Consider the following 18,669-nt stretch of genomic DNA (forward strand, 5'->3'; position numbering starts at 1 on the left):
AGGTGATGATGCAGCTCAGCCAGTTCCACCACGCCGTGCTCGTAGAGAGAGAGGGCCAGCACAGAGCCAGACATCTGCTGAGACACATGAAGCAGAGCCATTCCAGATGAGGGACATGTATATGTCTCTTATAGGGGCTCAGTTGCAGTCCATTCACAGAGGGCAGGTGGCCACTGCTGAGATGATTGTGGGGATGTATGATACACCTCCAGCCCACAGGTGGACTATGGATGAATTCCATAATGTGGTAGCTTGGCCAGAGGAACCAGTGCATGGAGGAGGAGCTGGAGCAGCTGAAGCTTCAGCTAGAGATATGGAAGAAGATGAAGCTGATGAGGATGATGCATTTGAAGATGATGAAGATGAGGAGGAAGAGGAAGATACAGAGGACAGCTCAGATTGATGAGGAGCTGAGATAGCATTTTCTGATAGATGCTATCATGTGTTTATGCTTTTGTGGTTTAAGTTTTCTGAACTTATTTGTTTTGTTTTTAGATTAGGGTTTGATGTAATCTATTGAACACCTGGTTTCTTGTGATGGTTTGCTATTAACTGTGATTGTGTGATAAGTAATGCTGAATGATGCTTATGATTATTGATGTTGAGATGATGTGCACATTAAAATGCTTATACAGGTGATTCACAAGCTTTGTGAACAAATGCATGATATCATGATTGTGATTGTGAAATTAAGCAGGATGTGTATGTCAAATGTGAATGAGCTTATATGTGAGATTTTGAGCTCCAGAGTTGTTATTGTTGAATGCTATTACTTTGAAAGCATGAATGGTTTTGCCCAGGTTTTCTATGATTGAATCAATTGCTTGTTTTGCATCAATGATCAAGGCCATTTGTTGAAACCTTTTTATTGGCCAAATTCATAAAATTAGCCCACTAAAAGAGAACACTTGTGTTCTATCCTTTGAACCCTTAGCCTTGAATATACACTGAAACCCTTATTGAAAATCTTTACCTTGAGTTAAGTAGAAGATCTTGTGTGGTATTGTTAAATGTTCAAGTTTGGGGTTGTTGGGAAAACATGAAAAGCATTGAGCTAAGAGCTAAAAAGTAAGAATATGCAAAGAAAAAGAAAAGAAAAGAAAAAGAAGCAAAGCTCAATGCAAAGGCAAAAGAAAGTTGGGAATGAATAAGATGATTGTGTTGTTATGATTCTCTTAACTCAAGGATTTTGTGATCCAGAAAAACCAATTTTCTTGTTAGCCCAGCCACATTATAAGCCATAGAAAAGTCCTTGTGATGATGCATGCTTGTGAATGTTTTTGATTGTGGTAAAATGAAAGGCAAAGTTGATTTCATGTAACATTGTGATAGTAGAGTGAATGAGTGATCATCTCTTATACACTTGAGTGTGAGTGAAACACTTGACTTAGTGAGGAAATATCACATGAACACATGAACATCCATGCTTAATTGATTGATCATTCATGAAAATAGCATTTGTTGGAATTTAAATGACTTTGTGAACACTAAAGCATGTGCACATCTTGATTGAACTCTTGGTCATAAGTTTGAGTGAAGTTTTTACTTATCTTGAAAAGAAGATTTTTGAATGAAGTGAACCATCATATGAATTGGTTTAAGATGAGTTACATCTTATTTGCTTGAGGACAAGCAAAGTTTTAAGTTTGGGGTTGTGATAACAGTTGAAAAACTGTTATTTTCATGATTAAAATTGACACTAAAAGCAACCTTTACACTTAGAAACTAGCTTGAAATCATGCTTTTCTCATATTTTTAGAAATAAGAGAGCTGGACAGGTTTATGCTTGATTTCAGTGTTTTTGTGCAGGTTTTAAGGTGAATTTGGTGAAAGAAGTGAAGAAGGAGAGAGATGAAATCAGAAAAGACAATAAAAAGTGCAAAAGGAGAAGCCGAAGTCACCGCTCAGCGGCAGTTTACCGCTGAGCGGCACTCAGGAGCTTGCGGGAGGTCCGCTGAGGGGCAAAATGGCCGCTGAGGGGAGAAAACAAGTCACGCACTCACCGCTGAGCGGTATTTTACCGCTGAGCGGCACTCTGGAAGTCACGTAATCCGCTGAGGGGCAAAATGGCCGCTGAGGGGAGAAAACAAGTCACGCACACCGCTGAGCGGTATTTACCGCTGAGCGGCACTTTAATGGGCTTGGACTTGACTTTTTGTAATTTACGAATGATATATAAGCTTTAGGGTTTCCTAGGGTTAGGTATCTCTGGCTGGAACGAAGCAAACACTCTCTCTTCCACCCCTTTGAAGGAGGATCTTGGATGCTGAGGCTTCCTCTTCACCTTTTTAGGGTTTATTCTTTCATTCTTTCATTGTAATTCATCTAGGTTCACCATGAATATGGTGAACTAAACTCTGTATGTTTGTTGGGGAATCAATGTAGTCTTGTGAAACTCTCATATATGGAATCTGTTTTTACATCTTTTAATTAAGACTTATGCTTTCTTTCATCATTAGTTAGGGTTTTTCCTCTTTGCTTAATGCTTGCATTGTTTAACTCATTCGATGCATGATTATTGGTTTTGTCGATACGGGCACGTACGGGGAAGTCTAGATCCGGGGAATTTCTCCCAATTTTATATTGGTTGTCGTTAAGCTCCTGCACTTATGAACTGATCATTAGGAATGCTAGGAATTGTATGAACTCGTGATTAGGGAGAAGCCTTCTGGAAAGGTACATTAGAGAGTGGCATTAACAATGATGATTTGATGTTGAATTCCTAAAATATATGAGAGTGGATAAGATGAAATTGACCCCAACAACATATTCATACATATATTTCATTGAAAGTGTTTATCTTTTGCTTTTTGCCATTGATCAAATTCATGCATACATGTTTATTTTCTGTCTTGCATTTAAACCCCAATATTTCGTTTGTAAGTCTTAGTTAATTAAGAAACCACATAACTAAACTAGGCCGTGAGTCCTTTGGGAAGAACGATACTTGGTCTAACCAAGTTTATTACTTGAACGATTCGGTCATACTTGCCGATTGAAAACAAGTTTGTGACATCATAATTTGGTGTTCATAAATTTGACCATCAATTATACATAATATCTCATTGATCCAAGTACAGGAGATTGATCTTTTGATGTGGAAAATTGAAGTGACTCAGCTTCTAAACTGACTCCACTATTTTGTACTGTGCTTTTATCATCCAAAGTCTTCGTATAGAATGTGCAATTATTGACTTCATAACCTGTACAACACACGACATCAAACTTCAAACCATTTGCAAGCCACAATAAAGTTTCAGAAGAATGTGGCTCTTTGTCAATTTCAGATTTGAACCAAGACATAAATGTTTTGTTATGCTCCATCAATTGCCATTTCTCTGATTGTCTTGGATTTTTATTCTTAACAATGGCTTTGTGTGCTTCCAAAAAAGGGATCACCTCATCTGTGTTGTTCAATATATAAAGATGCGCTTGCAACAATTCTTCGCGATCTTTTGTCACCACATTGACACCTCGGATGCTTTTACTTGTAGAAAATTTATTCAACCATGCTGTGCGAGGAACTCCTATTGGATTCGTTGATGTCATGTAATCTGAACAAAACTCGATACTTTCTTCAGCAATATACCTTTCAATCATCGAACCTTCAGGACGATATGGATTTTTAACGTACCCTTTCAAAATCTTCATATAACGCTCAATAGGATACATCCATCTTAAGTATACCGGTCCGCACAACTTGATTTCTCTAACCAAATGAACAAGTAAATGTACCATGATGTCAAAAAAAGATGGAGGGAAAAACATCTCTAGTTGACACAAGATGATAACAATCTCGCCTTGAAGTTCATCTAACTTTGTAGGATCGATGGCTTTACTACATATTGACGAGAAAAATGAACACAACCTGTTTATGGTGTGCCTAACATTTTTGGGCAAAATTCCACGAATAGCCACCGGTAACAACTGTTGCATTAAGACGTGACAATCGTGAGACTTCATGCCAACAAGCTTTAAGTCCTGCATTGACACTAAACTCTTCATATTTGAAGAGTATCCTTGTGGTACTTTGATACTCTTTAAACATACACAAAAACTTATCTTCTCTTGTCTAGACATTGTGTAACATGCAGGGGGCAAATAAGTACGTTTACCAATCTCCTTGGGTGCCAACTCTTCTCGGATATTCATGTCAACCAAATCCAAACGAGCATTCACTCCATCTTTTGTCTTTCCCTGAATGTTGAGTAATGTACCAATCAAGCTATCACACACATTCTTTTCTACATGCATCACATCTATGCAATGTCGAACATCTAACTTTGACCAATATGGAAGATCAAAGAATATTGATTTCTTCTTCCAAGGGGTCGTTACAGATGACTTCTTCGATGTTTTCCCAAATACATGATGTATTTTATTAACTTTTTCAAGAACTTCAAGGCCAGTAAGTGGATTTGGTGCTTCGTCCCTCTCTTGATCTCCATTGAATGCTTTTTTTAACCTTCGATATGGATGATTACGTTTTAGAAATCTCCGATGACGCAGATACACCGTCTTTCTTCCATGTTTCAATTGATGAGCTGCAGTGTTTTCTTCACATATAGGACACGCTTTATGACCCTTGACACTGTATCCTGACAAATTACCATAAGCAGGAAAGTCATTAATGGTGCAAAATAACATTGCACGCATCATAAAAGTCTCTGAAGCGAATGCATCAAATATTTCAACCCCATCAACCCACAAAACCTTCAAGTCTTCAACTAGTGGGCTTAGATAAACATCTATGTCATTTCCAGGCTGCTTTGGACCAGATATCATCATAGACAACATCATGTACTTCCTCTTCATGCACAATGCAGGAGATAAGTTGTAAATTATCAATATAACTGGCCAACAACTGTGATTGGTACTCAGATTACCAAATGGGTTCATTCCATCAGTGGCTAAACCAAGCCTAAGATTTCTACACTCTTTACCAAATTCGGGGAATTGTCGATCAATATTTTTCCATTGCTTTGAATCAGCTGGATGACGAAGCAGCCCGTCAATTTTCTCTCATCTGCATGCCATCTAAGATTTTTAGCATCTTTGGGATTCGCAAACAAACGCTTAAGTCTGGGCACTATTGGAAGGTACCAAACTACTTTCAAAGCAGATCCATTTTTTTCTATCTGACCATTATCTTCACTATTGTTTTTTGACTTGTATCGTGATAAGCCACATTTTGGACACTTTGTCAAAAATTCAAACTCTTTCCTATACAAAATGCAGTCATTGGGACAAGCATGTATCCTTTTATACTCCATACCCATTGGACAAAGAATTTTCTTCGCATCATAATTACGAGTGGGCAGTGTATTTCCATCTGGCAACATTTCATTCAACAACGTCAACAGTTCTGTAAAACTCTTATCAGTCCATCCATTGCTCGCCTTCAAATTCATGAGCCTTAACACCGCTGATAAACGTGTGAACTTAGTTGAACCGACATACAAAGGTGTTTCCGCATCAGTCGACATCGTCTCATACACATGAGCTTTGGCAAAATTTTCTGCTCCAACATCGCGGATCATGTCCTCCAATTTGTCTTCATCCGGTCGATCTTCTTCCATGGTGGAATCAGTAACATTTACACTTTGAGAGTCAGTGGGAAAATCATTTCTTCGCCGTGCCAGATCCATGTTGTATAGCATCTTAGAAAACCATCACATATAAGATGTTCTCTAATTTGAGTTGCGTTCAACTTTCTCCCATTCAAACAGTTCACACAAGGACATCTAAACTTCACTTCATCATCACTTCTCCCCTCATTACGTTGCGCAAATTGTATAAATTCCTCTACACCTCTCTCGTACTCAGCACTAATACGTGGTAAATTAATCCAATTTCGATCCATATTCCTAAATATTACATAAAAAGATAAGCTACTAAAAATCAAACTTGCAATTTCATACATATCATTGAAACTTAGTGAATAATATTTTAAGGTTTATAAATAATACAAAACTACAACACACATTACCAAAACTATAGCAAAAACCATACCATACATTACCAAAACTATAGCAATTTCATGCATTACCAAAATTAAAGCAAAAATTATACCATACATTACCAAAACTATAGAAACTTCATACATTACCAAAACTATAGCATTATGCAAAAACTAATGAAGAAATCACGTTAAGAATGCAAAAGGGCATAAATACCTGGAAGAGGAACGGCGAAAACGCTTGGTGCAAAGAAAACGAAATCACAGCGGAGAGGGAATGACGCATTTCAAACGATTTTGATCGGCTAAAACTGTTTTTTCTCGTCAAAAATGAATAATGACCGAACAATATCAAGTTTAAACGGTGAAAAATGAGCAAACGGAGATGAACAGAGTCGGAGGGAGCAGAAAAACGCGAAACAGAGACGGGCACGCGAGGAAGACGACACTGTTCCAAGTTTTAATTTTTAACTCTGAACGGGGGAATCTACCGCGGTTCACTACTTAACCGCGGTATAATAGGGGTATATGCCGCAGTTTAACTCCCAACCGCGGCATATACTGATTAAAAAAATTATCCTAAATGGCATTTTTGAAATTATTTTCAAACTTTATGCCGCGGTTCAGCGGGCAACCGCGGCATATACCTCGAAATATTTCAAATATATATTAAATTAATTTCAGATAGGAAATATGTCGCGGTTGCTCGTAGAACCGCGGCATATACCCCTGTAACGTGCTGAACACAACTGTCTCCCCAACTGCCTTTTGGGGAATTTCAAAAGTTTCAAGGGTATATGCCGCGGTTCTCTGGACAACCGCGGCATATACCCCTGTAACTTCTGAAATTCTCTGACTGACAGAGAAGTTGAGAAGTTACTGCTGTATATGCTGCGGTTCTCTGGACAACCGCGGCATATACCCTTGTAACTTTTGAAATTCTCTGACCCAGTCAGCACCTGCAATAAATTGGCAGTGGTATATGCCGCGGTTGTCCAGAGAACCGCGGCATATACTCTGTTATTTAATTTTTTATTCACACGTGGCGTCAAAGGTAATGGTTGACTGGAGTATATGCCGCGGTTCAGAGCAGAACCGCGGCATATGTGTTAGATTTATTTACAAAACTGCCACCGCGCACCATTATGCTGCGGTTTCCGTTGAACCGTGGCATAATGTGCGCTGTAAAAACCCAATTTTTTACTAGTGTAAATTTGCTTAACATATAGCCTTGCCTGTTCAAACTCAAATGTCAAGTAATATCGTTGACTATATAAAAAATATTAATATTATATTAAATTAAAATGATTATATCAATTCTTAAATTTGTTAATTTTCTAATTGTGTGAAGTTAAAATTTGTTATTCTTTTAATTTCATTTAATTATTTTATTTGGTTTTAGAATTTACAATGTTGGCCTTTTATTTTTTTTAAATGTCAAATTGAGTTTTCTATCTTAAAATAGTCTCCTATTTTAAAAATAAAAAATAGTGACACTAACATGATTTTTTATATTTTTTGAAATTTTTCCTATAGACTGTTTTAAAAAGATCACAAGAAATAAGATTTTCTTTTTACATATTTTTGCTGTAAATTATGTAAAGTTCCATAATCTTTTAAAAAAGAACTATAAATATGGAAAATTTTCACTATATAATTTTAAATTAACCGCTGAAATTGAGATATTAATTGATAAACTTTTAACGATCTCATAATGTAAGTCATAGCTGATTAAATTATTTATTTCTTTTAAGGTAACTATGATTATTTTAATATTAGAGCGGATAAATTAAAGAACTGAAGTATTGATATAAATCAAATAATAGTTGTCTAAACTAAATTAAAAATTAGTTAAAATAAATTGAACTAAACTATTTTTTATTTTATCAAATTATATTATACTTTGTGTTTTTAAAAACCTTGAAAAAAATATTCTTTTTATCAATTTTTATATAATAATATGATATTGTTGTATAAAAATTGATAAGAAAATATATTAATTATTTAAAGAATTAGATGAACTAATCCATTTAAAAATAGAAAAGTATCGATTAAAAAAATTAATATACAAGATTTATCATTTAATATGTTCCGTGTAGATAAAGTATTAAAGTATAGTAATATTATAAGTTATATACAATACATAACTTTCTATTTAATTCAATGGAATGTTCTTAATAAATCTCATATTTAGCATACTATATCTATGAATGTAAAATCGTATATCAAACTTTATAAACACTATAAATATATTATATATATATATATATATATATAGTATATATGTATGTATATATATGTATGTATATATATTATTTCTATAAACAGTATAAAATCACCATTAACACCGATTCCAACTTTGTTACATGAATATCTAGCGATGGGGTAGCTTCGTTCCAAGAAAACTACGCCATGGTTGTCTTTATCCTCTTCCAATGATTTAACTTTGTTAAACACAATGCAGCTGCAGAATCCATAGGAGTTTGCTATGGAGTACTTGGCGATTCTCTACCATCAAAGCAAGAAGTTGTTGATCTATACGAAAGCAATGGCATAGGTAAAATGCGTATATATTTTCCAGAAGCAGACACACTGGAAGCTCTAAAAGGTTCAGGAATTGAGTTGATCATGGACGTGGCAAGGGAATCTCTTCAATCTCTCACAGACCAAAACGCTGCCATGGATTGGGTGAACACAAACGTGGTACCCTATGCACAAGAAGTCAATATCAAGTACATTTCAGTAGGAAACGAAATTCGTGCAGATTACAACGAGGCTCAGTACATTTTGCCTGCCATGACCAACATTCACAATGCAATTTCATCAGTCAATTTGCAAGGTCAAATCAAAGTCTCCACAGCAATAGACTCAACCCTAATTTCCAACCCCTACCCACCTAATGATGGAGTTTTCAATTCAGAGTCATACATAAAACCCATTGTTGAGTTCTTGAAGAACACCGGAGCCCCACTTCTTGCAAACATTTATCCTTACTTTGCTTACATTGGTGATAAAGAAAACATTCCTCTTGAATATGCTCTTTTCACCCAACAGGGGGAGAACAGTGTTGGGTACCAGAACCTGTTTGATGCAATGCTTGATTCAGTATATGCTGCACTTGAGAAAGCGGGAGCAGGTGATGTGAAGATTGTTGTTTCTGAGAGTGGGTGGCCATCTGCAGGTGGAGATGGAGCTTCAGCAGAAAATGCAGCCACTTACTATGCCAATTTGATTGCTCATGCAAAGAGTGGAAGTGGAACTCCGAAGCGACCAGGTGGGTCTATAGAGACTTACTTGTTTGCAATGTTTGATGAAAGTAACAAGCAGGGTGAGGAATCTGAGAAGCATTTTGGTCTCTTCACTCCTGATAAATCACCTAAATACCAACTCAGTTTCAATTAGTTCAAATTCAGACAGATTTATATACATAATCTTCAATTAGTTTCACTCCTGATAAATCACTCCTGATATTGTGAATGTAGTGTGTAACATCCCAAAAATACAGTCTAAAACTATATAATAAAATACTCACATTGAATAATATTACAGATCAGTCTTACATTAAAAGAGAAGTACGCTTGTGGCCGAACGGCCTTACAAAAAGAACTAGAAACTTAAACTGTACAAGATAAGCAATTCTGACCGAACGATTTACAAAAGCCAACACCGGACGGTCATACAAAAAAAAGGGAAAATGTGATCGAACGATCACCTTACTATCAAACTATACTACTGACCGAACAGTTCTACTATTCGGTCTTAACTTCTACCTCGACTAAGTTTTCTTCTTCCAGCGCTTCTTCCAGCAGCTCGTCTCCTTCTGCTCACATCCACATGGATGATCATTGCAACAGAAAGACAACCGAACGTACAAAACATACAAGACAGAAAGACATAGGGTAAGCTTATGTAATTTAATTCATGTATCAACATATATTTCACATAATTCAACCAAACAAGATAATTCATTAACTCACTCATGCAAAGCCTAATACTAGACTGACTGTCCAGACTGTATGAATTCTTTGTAGCTACGACGTTCGTGCACACGGGTGATGTAGTAACTGGGATACCCCCAACAGCTGTCACCCAAGGTTAGTCCTATCTGTCCAAATTAACCATAAGGACTAGGACCTCCTGTCGTTCCCACACATGACTTACCCTCCTCTACGTGAGAACGAGTAATCACGAAACATCAGGATGAACCGCCAGCTTAGCATGCCCACATTCATACTTTACCAAATTTCAATATCCATTCATGAGATATTCCTCCTCGAAATACTCGTTCATAATCATGCTCATTTTATATACATCATATTCCATCATCTTCCATTTTCAACTTCAATTTTAACTAAGATCACTTAAGATACCAAATACCAAACGTACAACTTCAACCCTTAACGAGACCGAACACTTGGACTAAGACCGAGAGGTTTCCAGTTCCAGAACAGATCAAAACTAAGAGAGAATTACCATCGGGACTTGGGAAGAGACCGAGTCCAATAATATTTCTCAAGATTTAAAAGGATCGAACGTTATTTACAAAGTGAGTCAATTTGATGAACTGACCCATGAGCATTTAAACTGAACACCTTAAAGCCTAGACCAAGTATTAAGACTCTAGGCCGAAACCAATGGAAACAGACACTATACGACATTCAAATAATAGTACTTAAAGGAATCATATGAAGAAACTGAGTGCCAGTCGAAGACCGAACAAGTAGAGAGTGAACACCATTGAGTTTGGACGAACGCTATTTTCATCAAGGTAGATTATAGAAAAGAGAATGAGCGCTTGGTATAAGACCTAACACTAAATAGTACGAGCGCTTGGTGAAAGACCTATGAGTAAATAGTACAATCGCTTGGTGAAAGACCTAGCCCTAACTCGTACGAGCGCTTGGTAAATATAAGATATTATTTAATTAATTTCCAAGAATGAACGAACGTACTACTACATATAGACATATTTAAATTTATATCAAATTGCCAAGGAAAGAATATCCTTGGTGGAACGCCTGTACACAAATTGTACTAGACGAAGACGCTCGTCCTCAACATAAATTCCTTCCAAATGAAAGAATCTAGTTTTAAACGAGTCTCCGAGAAAACCGAACGATCAAAGACCATTCAGTAACGAACATACATTATCATAGGGAATTTCATACTTAGAATTACTTATCTTCAAAATTTCATACATCCATATCATAGTCAATTTCCATACTTCATACAATCAAAACATAGCAACAATCATATCTCATATTAATTCAACAATCAACGAACATACGTACAATCCAACCAAACAAACAAATCAAATTAAATAAGCTTTCCTTACCTCTGAGCGTGACCGAACGTTCATAGAGGCAGAATACAGTTCACACCACAACAAGTCGTTTACCCTCAACGCTCAACAACTTTCCAAACTAAACCAAGTAAAATCAAAACAGTATCAGAACCTATTATTTTATAAGAACGATCAACACATGAAACCAGTACTTGCTTTACATGTAAAAGAAAATTGCACGGCTGAGTGAAGAGAAGAACTTACCAGCTCATAACTCGAAACCGATCGGTTCAAAGTGCAGCTCTTGACACCGGAGGAGTAGAAATGGTCCTGAGTGATGATCGGAGTAAGAAACGGTGAGGATTTCTTAGAGAGAAGATGAAGGAGATGTAGAGATTGGAGATTTTCAGAATCTGGGGAAGAAGGGTGCATGCAGAGAGAGTGGCGTGAATTTCTGAAAATCAAAGTTTTCCTTCCAACGTCAAAACGAACGTCCACTCAGCTGCTAACACCTGCCTTCCACCATCTGAGTGTCGAACCCCTCGCTTGACACATGGAATCCACTTAGACGGCACGTGCGTGGATTTGAGTGGTTCTGACATTCTCCCTAACTACAAAAATTTTCATCCTCGAAAATTAAGGCTTACCAAAAAATAGACGAGGATACAAGTCTCTCATAGCATCTTCCACTTCCCAAGTAGAGTCGCCCGTCTTCTTGTCCCAGACAACTTTAACTAATTTGATGGATTTTCCCTTGAAGTACTTAATTCGGCTCCCAGCAAGGCTAACTGGTTGCATCTCCACCGATCGGTCTTCACGAATATGAACGTCCTCTAACTCCAGTACATGAGAAGGATCAGCGATATACTTTCAGAGTTGAGATACATGGAAAATTGGGTGAAGGTTGGATAGTCGAGGAGGTAAAGCTATCTCGTACGCTACTGATTCGATGCGCCTCAAAATCTGATACGGACCAATGAATTTGGGAGACAGCTTCTTAGGACGAACGACTCTGCCTACTCCAGTAGTTGGATTCAGTCTGAGAAAGACATGCTCTCCTGCAGGGAACTCCAAAGGCCTTCTTCTCTTGTCAGCATATGACTTTTGTCTGCTTCAAGATGCTTTCAATCGTTCTTGAATCACCTTTACCTTCTCGGTCGTCTGCTGGATAAGTTCAGGTCCAGTCAACACTTTTTCTTCTTCCTTGAACCAATAGAGAGGAGTTCTGCATTTACTCCCATATAGAGCTTCAAAAGGAGTCATTCCAATGCTGGACTGGAAACTGTTGTTGTAGGTGAATTCAACCAACGACAATACTTCATCCCATACGCCCAGGTGATCTAAAACACATGTTCTAAGCAAGTCCTCCAACGTCTGGATGGTCCTCTCAGATTGACCGTCCGTCTGAGGGTGATACGCTGAGCTCATTTGCAACTTGCTACCTAACTCACTTTACAGGGACTGCCAAAATCGAGAAGTAAACCTTGTGTCTCGGTCAGAGATGATGCTGGATGGAACTTCGTGCAAATGAACGATCTCGTTTATGTAGAGTTTAGCCAAATTTGCCATAGACATCTTTAGGTTCACAACTAAGAAGTGTGCACTCTTAGTCAGCCGATCCACTATCACCCAAATGGAGTCGTGATTCTTAACCGTACGGGGTAAGTGAGTCACGAAGTCCATGGAAATGTTGTCCCACTTCCACTCAGGAATCTCCAGTTGCTGAAGTAGACCGCCCGGTCTTTGATGCTTTGCCTTTGCTCATTGACAAGTTAAACAAGATGCCACAAACCGAGCGACATCACTCTTCATACTTGACCACTAAAAAGACTTTCCTGAGATCTTGATACATCTTAGTCAGCTTTGTCCGTCCCGATCAGGCTCAAGATCTTTTGCAGATCTTCATCAATTGATTGCTTCTCTCTGATCTGATCAAAGACATCACTGGATACTCTAAGGTTACAACATCTTATATCGCTCGGTTCCAGCTCAAACTGTAACCTTAAATCTCTAAAACTCTCAACCAGACGGAGCTCTTTGACCATCATTGCCAAGACATGAACTACTTTTCTACTCAACGCGTCCGTGACTACGTTAGCCTTCCCTGGGTGATAACGTAGTTCAAAATCATAATCCTTCAGAAATTCAAGCCAACGTCTCTGCCTTATATTCCACTCCTTATGATCAAAGAGGTACTTGAGACTCTTATGATCACTGAAAACTTGGAAGGTAGCCCCATACAAGTAATGCCTCCATATCTTCAATGCAAAGACCATAGATGCCAACTCCAGGTCATGCGTAGGATAATTCTTCTCATGAATCTTCAACTGCCGAGAAGCGTACGCGACCGCTCTTCTCTCTTGCATAAGCACACAGCCCAAACCTTGATGAGAAGCATCACAGTAGACTTCGGACGATTTAGCCGCGTCAAGGATAACCAAGACTGGGGCGCTCGTCAACTTCTGCTTCAGTTCTTTGAAAGTAGATTCACACCGATCGGTCCACGCGAACGGGTGATATTTTCTGGTCAGCTGTGTCAACGACGCTACTATCTTAGAAAATCCTTCAATGAATCGCCTATAGTAGCCCTCCAGTCCAACAAAGCTTCTAACTTCAATGACCGAACGTGGACTCTCCCATTCCAATACCGCTCACACTTTAGCCGGATCCACAGAGATGGCGTGCTAAAATAATAAAAATAATAATAAAAAATATACAACATATCTTACCATTCATAAAAGGTGGCAAGAGGGGCAGTGGAGAGTAAGATGTGGTGGCGGTGTTTTGCTTCAAGCTTCGTTGCTTTTCACGATACTCATAATTTTGAAACCAACAATAAACGCTATACTCTCCAATTTCCCCATAAACTTTAAGTCTCGTTGCAATCTCGTGCACTTGCTCTCTATTTGGGTTTCGTATCCCAAATGCAAAAAGGGCCTCTAGTAGAGCAACTTGTTCTTTAGTAGGACTCCATCGTTTATATCCTAGCTTGTCTTGAACTTTCAAATTTCTTAAATTTTTGTTCATTTTTTTAAGAGGAAAAAGTGAAGGAATATTATGTTTGTGTCAAAGAGGGCTGATACAGTTAGTTTTCTTTTAACTCAATTTTGTCCATAAGTCCAGTCTACATGTATTCTCCGGTCCTTACAAAGGATCTTACTAGATCTAAGTCCAACAAGTTTATATTCATGATTTGTTTAAGTTAAATTAATTTTTAGGGTTTGTAGCATTGTTCTACCCATACCTTCAAACGAAGGGAAATTAACAACGGTTTTCCAGCTTATATACCCCATTATTAGTTTATTAGTATAAAAAAAAGGATGAAGAGTGGTGAAATAACAAAACAAATAAACAAGTATAAGAACAACAAGGAACCTAGCTATCTGTCTGTTGGTTTCATATTTCAAATAATGGTTTTTTCGCTTCAGGTAAACGCACATTTTCACATCAGAAGTGTCAGTAAAAGAGTCGTATATATGTTTATCATATTCTGTGTTTTTAAGGTTACAAGCATAATTATTATCATGTTTGTCACACTAGTAAAATAAAGGGATTAGAAAGCGCCGTATAGGCTTCGGTTTTACAGAAACCGAAGTGTATAGATCTATATATCTCGGCTGTCCTGAGACCGATGTCTAAAGCCCGCTACTGCCTCGGTTCTAAGTTAAACCGAGGCATAAAACTCTGCTCCATACCTGCGCCTCTGCATTTTTACACTGATCGAGGTGATGACGCAGCTTTTTTTATTTTTGTTTATTCTTTGCGCCTCGGTTACAATGCTGACCGAGGCAGTAACATTTGTTTACGCCTCGGGTGTTGGAAGACCGAGGTAGTAACAAAGCTGTTTAAAATTTCATAACGTTACTTTTCGGGTGTTGGAGGGCAGTAATGTTCATCTTCTTCTCAGCGTGAAACAGAACCAGCGGCGCGAAACCCTAGCTTCCTCGCCTCCCCTCGGTCTCGCCTCCCTCGCGCTCACCTCCGTCGCTCTCTCGCTCCCTCGCGTTCGCCTCCCTCGCTGTCGCCTCCCCTCGTTGTCGCCTCGCTCGCTCTCGCCTCCGTCGCTCTCTCGCTCCCTCGCGTTCGCCTCCCTCGCTGTCGGTCTCGCCTCCCTCCCCTCGCTCTCGCCTCCGTCGCTCTCTCGCTCCCTCGCGTTCGCCTCCCTCGCTGTCGCCTCCCCTCGCTGTCGCCTCCCCTCGCTGTCGCCTCGCTCGCTCTCGCCTCCCCTCGGTCTCGGCTCCCCTCGGTCTCGCCTCCCTCGCTCTCGGCTCCCTCGGTCTCGCCTCCCTCGCTCTCGCCTCCGTCGCTCTCTCGCTGGCTCGCTCCGTCGCTCTCTCGGTCTTGCTCTCTCGCTCCGTCGCTCTCCGCCGCTTCGGGTAGCTGCTTCGGGTTTCAGGCAGCTGTGACCGTGCCGGAGAGCTGCTTTGGGTTTGAATAGAGTTTTGGATTTCGTTTGTGAGATTTTGTTTTGATTTGTTGAATTGAATCTGAGAACAACATCTTCCCTCTTGTTTTGATTTTGTTTTGATTTGTTGAACAGCTATATTGTAAGAGTGATGCATGTAATTTTCCCCAAATTTTACCTTCATTTTACTCTTATCTGAGACCTCTTGTTTTGACCGAAGCTTTGGAATCAATTGAAAAAAGAATTGGTTTGTTTATGTGTTTATCTGAGAACAACATCTTCTTGCTTCGGGTTTACTTGCTTTCTTTTTACTAAAAAAAATTGTTTGTTTGGGAGCTTGACCAGAGGCATGAGACCACAAAAAAAAAAAAAAAAAACCTACCGCCTCGGTTCAGTCTTCAACGGAGGCAGTAGAGGTAGAGAAACAAATTCGGTTCTAATAACCGATGCCTAAGCGTACCATTTTATGCCTCGTTCCGCAACCGAGGCATAAAGTCTATTACTTTTTACATCGTCTGAATATGCCTCGGTTCAGGAACCGGTGTCTATCAACAAAAATAACCGGTGTCATTTCCCCGATTTGTACCAGTGTCACCATATAAATATATATATATATATAACTATTTCCATTATAAAACTCGGTTTTTAAGTTTTTTTATTAGATATGATATACTTATATAATAATTTATACAACATTACTTTTCTGTTTATTTTGATTGTGGGGACAAGAAGTTAGGTATTTTCAGTGAGCAATATTTTCCATTGGTACTTTAATTTCTTAGGGTGGCTATAGTTGATGACAAATTGGACCAAACCAAAACTGTGTGCCTAACCAAAGCGTTGTTGTGATTGATATTGTTGTTGCTGCTTTGTGCAATAATTGAAAGGGAGAAAAAGACACTATCGTGGAGTTCGACAGAGACCATGGGGGAAATGGGCTGCCGAAATCCGTGACCCTAAAAAGGCTGCTAGAGTGTGGCTTGGCACTTTTGACACGGCAGAGGCTGCAGCTGCTGCTTATGATGCTGCTGCTTTGAAGTTTAAAGGATCCAAAGCAAAGCTCAATTTCCCAGAACACGTTCTTCTTGCTTCAATATACCACCTTCACCTTCTACTCAAAACATAAACATTAACACCAATAACAGTTATGCTTCTTTTTCTTCACCTCTTACACCAACACCTTCACCACCAGTTTATCAGCCACAACCCTTGTTATCACCATCACAGGAAGAAGCGTTTCCAAATCTAATGCAGTACGCACAGCTTCTTTGGAGTAGGGATGATGATGATCTACAACGTGTTGCTTCAGGCCTTCACCATCATCATAATCCCACCGAGTCTTTCCATGGTTCCAGTTCTTCAACTATGTTCTCTTTCTCGTCCACTTCTGTTGTGACCGAGTCTGATCAACAGATTGGAGGTGACGCCGGTGACTCCAAGGAGGGAGAGTATTATGGTTCTTGCTTTTCTAGAGGGTGTGATTTTCACGGCAAGAATTGAACACAATGTTAAGTGTAAGTACTATGCTGTGTGGATTAAAAGAAAACTTAAAGGAAAGAAAGAACAAAACGAAAGATTGAGAGGATGAAACACTTATACGGATGCGAAGAACGAAAGACACAGTTAGAGAGAGACGCTCCTCACAGAATTTGGATACTCTCGAAAGACACTCAAGGAGAGTAAACTCACGCTGCACTATGAGACTCAAGTGTCGCTCAACTCGGAGGAATGCTCTATTTATAGCCAAACATTTTCACTGTAGCAACAGTTCCGGTTGTTGCTACCGATTGTGTCACAGTGTCGGTTATAAAAAAATAATAATAATAATAATGATATTGGTATACGTGAGGAGTATGAGAAATTATTGGATAAATTTCTTGTGTATGGTATTTTGATTTGTGAAAGGGCTATGTTTGTTATATTTTTTAGAAAAAAAATGCTCTAGTATTTGTATGTAGAGTAATTAGTGTAAATTGAATTGACTAGGTAACCCATAAAGGTAGTTAACAGTAATATATAGTACATCTGATATACATAACTCATAGTATGACTTATGTGAATAATTATTTGAAGAATCAAAATATATTACCATAATCATTATGTAGTAACACTTAACTATTAAAAGTTATAATTGACTTGAAACTAAAAAAAAAATTGGTATATATATATATATATAAATACACACACTCTCACACACACACACACACACACACACATATATATATATATATATATATATATAATATATATATATATATATATATATATATATATATATATCGTACTATCATATATTTTTCTTGAAGTATGGAATTTTCGAGGTCGAAATTTTTTTTATTGTTGGAGAGAATGTAAGACCCATGAAAAAATATTTACCTTAATAGTAACAATTTTATTACTAGCAGTAATAAATTTCTTTGTGAATGAAAAATATAATAAATTTATGTAAAAAATTAAATGTGGAAAGCTAAATAAGAAATTTTGGTAGCTTAATTGGTAGAAAATTGTAGTGATTTCAAGAACATGGGTTCAAATTCTTTTCTACCATTTTGTTTTAAAAAAAAAATTAATTAAAAAAAATTAAAAAAATTAAAAAAAAAATTAAAAAAAAATAAATAAATATTGATAGTGGATAAAGCACTTCAGATTTTAAGGCATTATTGAGGAATCCATTATGTAAGTAGTGATTAAGATATTAATATAATAAAATAATATTAAAATAATAAATAATATTAAAAAATTGATGAATAGTAAAACTTTTGGACTATAAATAGCCATGAGAGGGGAGGCTATTTTGCACAAAGAAAGGAAGAATCAAGTAAGAAACCTTGAGAAATAGAGAAGAAAGAGTTAGGAAGAAATTTTTAGTTGCAAGAAGAGTAGAGGTTCTTGAGAGTTTTCGGGGAAAACAAATTCGGAGCAAGAGAAGTCTGAAATAGAGGTAGGGGAGCTAACCTTTCTAAGCTTTTATATTATGATTTAGTATTGTTTTATTACTATTCATGTCTTGAAATTCTGTGT

The 18,669-nt window shown here is 37.8% G+C and overlaps 2 protein-coding genes and 1 pseudogene across 2 annotated transcripts; 2 read left to right on the top strand and 1 right to left on the bottom strand.

Annotated features, from left to right (window-relative positions):
- Positions 1 to 8,406: 8,406 nt before the first annotated feature.
- LOC148196402 (glucan endo-1,3-beta-glucosidase-like) lies at positions 8,407 to 9,371 on the top strand. Its single transcript, XM_088094591.1, has one exon. The coding sequence runs from the start codon at positions 8,522 to 8,524 to the stop codon at positions 9,359 to 9,361; it is 840 nt and encodes a 279-aa protein (XP_087950717.1). The 5' UTR covers positions 8,407 to 8,521; the 3' UTR covers positions 9,362 to 9,371.
- Positions 9,372 to 11,879: 2,508 nt separating this feature from the next.
- On the bottom strand, positions 11,880 to 12,926 carry LOC148196403 (uncharacterized). Its single transcript, XM_088095379.1, has 3 exons — positions 12,727 to 12,926; positions 12,129 to 12,351; positions 11,880 to 12,080 (listed from the first exon to the last, which is right to left on the bottom strand). The coding sequence occupies exons 1-3, from the start codon at positions 12,924 to 12,926 to the stop codon at positions 11,880 to 11,882; spliced, it is 624 nt and encodes a 207-aa protein (XP_087951505.1).
- Positions 12,927 to 14,874: 1,948 nt separating this feature from the next.
- On the top strand, positions 14,875 to 17,161 carry LOC148196404 (uncharacterized; annotated as a pseudogene).
- The last annotated feature ends 1,508 nt before the right edge of the window (positions 17,162 to 18,669 follow it).

This window comes from Vigna umbellata, chromosome 7 (genome assembly GCF_029865625.1).
Source record: "Vigna umbellata cultivar VRB3 chromosome 7, Vumbellata_1.0, whole genome shotgun sequence".
Classification (NCBI taxonomy): domain Eukaryota; kingdom Viridiplantae; phylum Streptophyta; class Magnoliopsida; order Fabales; family Fabaceae; genus Vigna; species Vigna umbellata.

Coding starts and splice junctions, on each gene's coding strand:
- LOC148196402 (XM_088094591.1), top strand. CDS start 8,522: ATGCGTATATATTTTCCAGAAGCAGACACACTGGAAGCTCTAAAAGGT.
- LOC148196403 (XM_088095379.1), bottom strand. CDS start 12,926: ATGGACTTCGTGACTCACTTACCCCGTACGGTTAAGAATCACGACTCC. Junction 12,352..12,726: donor ATCTCTGACCGAGACACAAG/GTTTACTTCTCG, acceptor ATCTTGAAGCAG/ACAAAAGTCATATGCTGACA. Junction 12,081..12,128: donor ACCTTCACCCAATTTTCCAT/GTATCTCAACTC, acceptor CATGTACTGGAG/TTAGAGGACGTTCATATTCG.